This window comes from Dendroctonus ponderosae, unplaced genomic scaffold (genome assembly GCF_020466585.1).
Source record: "Dendroctonus ponderosae isolate FM_Combo_2020 unplaced genomic scaffold, Dpon_F_20191213v2 Dpon_F_20191213_6, whole genome shotgun sequence".
Classification (NCBI taxonomy): Eukaryota; Metazoa; Arthropoda; class Insecta; order Coleoptera; family Curculionidae; genus Dendroctonus; species Dendroctonus ponderosae.
The window spans coordinates 4,905,836-4,911,866 of record NW_026018814.1 but is presented as its reverse complement, the minus strand read 5'-3'; the positions used below and the strand labels follow the sequence as shown (position 1 = coordinate 4,911,866).

General features: G+C 32.9%; 2 protein-coding genes and 1 long non-coding RNA gene across 3 annotated transcripts in view; 1 reads left to right on the top strand and 2 right to left on the bottom strand.

The window, feature by feature from the left end:
- Nucleotides 1-6,031, bottom strand: part of LOC109540636 (elastin) — a 109,952-nt gene that overhangs the window by 99,089 nt on the left and 4,832 nt on the right. The gene's annotated exons all lie outside the window — the stretch shown is intronic.
- On the top strand, nt 130-4,768 carry LOC109540649 (protein N-terminal glutamine amidohydrolase; the record flags this gene model as incomplete). Its single annotated transcript, XM_048667416.1, is given in 3 exon segments — nt 130-647; nt 4,340-4,493; nt 4,620-4,768. Coding segments are annotated over 3 exon segments (416 nt in total), but the record flags the coding sequence as incomplete, so codon positions are not given.
- LOC125504845 lies at nt 255-921 on the bottom strand. Its single transcript, XR_007281738.1, has 2 exons — nt 827-921; nt 255-773 (listed from the first exon to the last, which is right to left on the bottom strand). It is a non-coding gene; the product is annotated as an uncharacterized LOC125504845 (long non-coding RNA).

Here is a 6,031-nt window from a genome sequence, read left to right as displayed (position 1 = left end):
AAATCCAAAGAGTTTACGGTTACAACAAAATACCGGGAAAAAATCACCTAACCTTAAATCGTCTTAAATCATAACAAACCGCTAGGTTCGAATCGACGCAATCGATAGAATTGACAAGAAGTGCCGTATCCTAGACGCTTGTGTAACAGTTGTTCTTGCTACCAGTCGCTACTAACTAAATTAAAGTGAACGTGACAACAATGCTGAGCTTGGGCACGGAGTGAGGTTAACGTTTCGTTGTCAAAGAACAATCGTCTGGGATGATCCTTTATTATTTCTGGGAAATAAAGTGAGATACAAGGCTCAGGTCATTTCTGCTAGGATTCCTGGTATTATCGAACGGGGAATTGCACCAATTTGATGATCCTAGACAGTCAACATCTGTCAACTCGTCTAGTCTATGGTCAATATTGAGGAGGATTTTCTGCCAGTTCTGCTAATTGGAACTTCTGTTGCTCTTTGTTTACGTATGCGTACCATCATAGACCAACTGAAATAACTTGTTGATGTGTCAGTGGACAGTATTTCGCAGAAATGGCAACTGAATCAAATGTACGAATTTTACAAGAAAATCAAGGAATCCTGAAGAAGTCTGTTGTAAATTTGTTTCCCAAACAAGGGGACTGCTCTTATGTGTCTTGCTATTGGTGAGTAAAATAATCAGCTGCAGCATGCTCAAAGCATGTCCCCAGTGTTTGCATGAATACACCAGGCGAGCATACGCATAGTTCAACGCCGTTGTATTTGGTTTTGCAGTAAAAACTAACCTATACCTACACAAGGCTCAAATTTCATAACATTGAAAAACACATGTTTTCTTATTTACCCGTAATATTTATGAAGAACCCAAACAATAGACACGTCAGATCTACTCGCGAGTTCAAAAGTCCAACGCTCCCTGATGGCTAAAATTATAACTACAAGTTAAGTAGTAATTTGACACTTGCTTTTGTTGACATTGGTATTTACATCTGATTGTGAATGGTTTTGTTCTAATCAAAGTTTGCAAGCTTTTAAAGAAATAGGAACAGATCGAAAAGTGTATAAGTATTGTTTTAATGATGTCATGATGTTGGTTGAATGATGATAAATGTCACCAACTCCAATAAATAAACAAGTATCAACTGTCACTCGACAACGAATAATTTGACGTTTTGCAGCGCCAACATCGGTAGTTGAACTCGCGAGTTCAAAAGTCCAAACGCCCTCTGGTGGATAAAATTATAACTACACGTTTATTCGTAATTTTACACTTGTTTTGTTGCCATTAATGTCACATTGGTGTTTGTGATTTGTTTCGTTCTGATCAACGTTTGCAAGATTTTAAAGAAATAGAAACAGATCGAGAAGTGTGCAAGTATTGTTTGGTGTTATATATGTCATCAACTCCAATAAATATAATAAAAAAAAATCCACTGCCACTCGACAACAAGTAATTTGACGTTTCGCAGCCCCACCATCGGTAGATAAACTCGCGAATGGTCGCACGTCATCAATCGTCTGTCGAGCGTTGTTGCCGCACTCGCCGTAAATTATCTACTGTACTATCATACAGGGTGGCCATTTTCTGAATCTTTGTATGGGTAACTTCTACATTTTTAAAGATAGAGAATCCGTTAAATGGGCAAAATTGGGCTGAATTCGATTGCCTATTCATTACCGTTTTCAAAATTTAGGTACCCGACTTGGTTCCTGAAATGAACACTTGGTTCATGAAAGGACAAGAAATCAACAGTTTTTTAATTATCACATATTACGTAAACTGCTTAACTTAGAAAAAAAGTTAAAACTGCCTTCAGTACAACTTTTTGCGTTGAATCCAATGAACTAGCACGCGTTGTCATAGTCAATTTGATTTACGAGATAAAAAATTAACGTATGTTTTTTTAAATGGTAACCATAGTTGGCTGTGGGCCTTTTAAAATCCCTATTTTTTTCTGAATTTAACGATATAATTGTTTGTATGTATATCGTTTAAATTAAATGTTCAAACTGACTTCCGTTTACGTCTAGGCATTTTTTGGCATTTTCACATTCAGTTCGTGAGTTGTGTGAAGGTGCACTATCATGTTGAAAATATGCCAATTTTCGATACGACGCAAACGGAAAACTATTCAACATGTCTTCAAGTTCATTTGGTAAAAAGTGTAAATATCTTTCCATAATTGAATTGTGATTATAAAAGAATGAGCCAATAATTTTATCACTAAAAATGCCTCACCAGACATTCACAAAAAATGTTGATCTCGCCTATTTCCAATTAGATCATGATTTTTATTAGCTCAGTAAACATGATTGTGTCTTAATTATTTCATTATCGTTTTGTGTTTTGTGTGATAATATAGTTCTTGTTTCCATAGTTAATAATATAGTTGTTCTTGTTCTACACATTTTTTTATCTTCTTTTGAAGTTTTACGGCAACAGAAGGAGAAAAACATACAAACAGTTATATTGTTAAATTCAGAAAAAATTAAGGATTTTAAAAGGCCCACAAAGTTTAACACAAAGACACAAGTTTATTTTTTATCTCGTAAATCAAGTTGACTATGACAACGAGTGCTAGTTTATTGAATTCAACTCAAAAAGTTCTACCAAAGACAATTTTAACTTTTTTTCGAGTTTAATCAGTTTACGAATTATATGATAATTAGAAAAGTGTTGATTTCTTGCCGTTTCAGGAACCAAGTCGGTTACCTAAATTTTGAAAACGATAATGAATAGGCAATCGAATTCTGCCCAATTTTGCCCATTTAACGGATTCTCTATCTTTAAAAATGTAGAAGTTGCCCATACAAAGATTCAGAAAATGGCCATCCTGTATATACAAACATAAATACTCGAAGCAGTATAATTTAAATAAAGTGCATGACAAATGCAACATGCAAACTTCATGTAACATAAAAAAATTTCTAATAAATCTACAATCGATTCTGCAGCATTGTAATTTTCACCAACCTAATAATTTTAAAGATGAACATAAATAGTCAACATCGCTTTCAATTAGATAGTATTCTAAAGTTTGTTCGCATTTTATGATTGCTTGAGGTTCTCCAATGCACAAAACACAACAAAGAACTTAGTCGACTTATTACACAAATTTCATGCATAATTGTTTTTATGTTGGTAGTAAAATTTCTTCACTGATGACGTGCGACCAAAGTTATAGCGAACATGCTATAGGGATTAGAACGCACGTTATTCTGAAATTCGAATATGTGACATTTTCGTCAGTAAGAGGCGTCAATAGGACGTGATTTTTTGTTCTACTATGGGCCTGTTATTAAATAACGTTTTCCAACATTTTGCCGAATAACTGAGAAACTGAAATACCGAATAACTGAAAATGTTAACTTTAATGTTGGTGTTTTTATTGCATTTTTTTGGACCTGTGTCTCTAGTTTTATTAATTATCCACATGGGTAGTTGAAAATGAGACGAGCAAAACCGTTTTTGGTGTAATACATATCTAGTAGATAATTATCGAAAAGCGCTTTCAGCACGTATTATGACTAAAAATAATGTATAAGAGTTTTTTAAGATTTAATTTTATTGATATTTTGTGTGTGAAATGTTCTGATTTTTGCAGTTATTTTGTTCTTATGAAAATTTATTTATTATCAAAACCTATTTGAAAGCAACTGTGAAAAAGTATTGAAGCGCTTTTAAAGAGCTGACTAATTCGTACATTAACTATGTTTTATTGTTGTCTTCATCATCTAACTGGACTTCAAAAATAGAAAACACTTAAAAATAGACTGTCGAATTTTATGTAATGGTGATCAACATATTTTAAATATCTTCGCCGTAAATATTGCTTGGAAGTACAATGTTTCGTACATATAAGTACCTTGCGTTTATTTTAAGAATGTTTTGTTTACATACATTTTTATATTTTTCGAACGATTTGTTCACATTTTTTTATGTTTTCCTTACAAAGGGGGCTACACACTATGGCTAAGTTTCACTGGTGCACAAGCAACAAACCGTTTGGAGACAGTTAATTATAATTGCATTTGCATCATATCTTGAAGTAATGATGTGTTTCTAGATAAAATATACAAGCTTAGCATTAGAAGTTGAGTTACCTATCTACTGTTACAATAGACAACGTATAATTCAGGACGCCTTTGAGCACTTAGCTGCGGTTAATGCTGATAAAATGTTATAGTTCTAGGAATTGGGTACTCATTCCGTGCTGGAAGCTTTATGTACCATTTTAACTGTGATATTAAATTATATTATTATTACTTTGCTTTTATGTTATTATCGTGAAAATCATGTTTGTAATGGTGTAATGGTATTGGATAGAAATTCGACTCCCCTTTTCTTGACTTTTAGCGAAGAAAATGTGTATAAACTTGGAGAAGAAGTGACTAAGGCACACCCCAATGAGCTTAATAAATGCTACGCTGTTTTCATTTCGAACCAGAGTAGAACTGTGCCACTGTGGAGACAACGAGCTGGAAAGAATGAAGACCGCCTGATAATTTGGGTATGCCATGCAAAGCATCTGCAATTTTAGAAAATATTTTTAACGTAATTGTTTTGCGTAGTAATTTTAATATTAAATAGGTAACTCATCTCTACTTATTGAAAAAACGGCTGAATTTTTTAATAGGACTACCACGTAATTTTTCTGTATCATCCAGAACCAGACAAGTGCTTAGTCTACGACTTGGATTCGGAATTGCCTTTTCCAACCTATGTGCACAAGTATGTTACCGAAACCTTTCGAACTGATCACATTCTAAAGCCAGATTATTTCAGGTAATTTAAGTTAATAATCTTTGTGGTATGCGAATGTCTGTAGTATTCCATTGGTTATTGTGTAGTATCACACATGTACGTATTATTTGCTTTTAACAATTTCTACAATAACAATTAATGAAACAATCTTACTAATCTGAGTGAATTCGTTTTCAAGTAGATATGTCCAGATAACTTACAGTTTTATTAATTAATTTGAAAGTTAAAGGCTATTTAAAAACAATTTATTTCCAAATTAATTTCATATTTTAGTTGTAACCGAACCTTAACTATGAATTACGACTTGTAGGCCGTAAATCTTAAGAATGAATATCTATAGACTGAAGACTTTCTGAGACTGAATTATCGTTTCTGCTGTGGCTTCTTTTATAGTTAAATTATGCTGGCACCAGCAGAAACGATACTACGTCTTATTTTATAAGAATAGTCGGCATAAGTGACCATAACATTTTACTTTACTATTAATTTTCAAACTTACATTAGACAATGTATTATTTTATATTTTTCTTATAAAACACCAAATTCAGCATCAAAATGCGTAAATTTGCCTTAATTTAACCGACTTTTCATTTCTTGCGGTTTACGAAATCCCAATGGTAAAACCTCGACTTTATAACACTATGATAAATATGGTAAAAGTCATGAGACGAAAAGAGTATTATTTTGGAAATCAACGATATCTACTACACCTACATTGAAAGTGTACTAACTGTGATTGCTATATAAAAATTAGCAAAGAGTTTTTATCTCGTAATCCAGTCTTCAGTGTTTGTTAACGCTCATTAACGAAATCTTTATTATGTTGTTAATTGTACATACTTTCCTGACTGTGTTTCAATTCCAAATCAAAATCAATTCCTGGGCTTCAGTCATTTATTGTCTATTTATCAATTAAAATGCGTTTCGGTGTTTTCCACCATCATCAGTTTCTCTAAAATAACAATTGCAAATTTGGTAATGGAGAATTTGGAAAACAAATAATATCTAAATTAAACTATAAGTGTGAATTTTTTAAACGATATGTGGATGACTGCATAATGTGCCTCCCAAAAGACAAAATTCAATATACACTAGATAAGTTTAATGCCTTTCATGACACCCTAAAGTTTACTCTCGAAGAAGATAAAGGCAATTCTATAAACTTTCTAGACCTAACAATTAATTATGATAACAACGGGGAAATCAAAACAAATTGGTACACAAAGGAGGTATGGTCTGGTAGGTACCTGAATTATCAATCGTACGCTCCAATGAAATATAAAA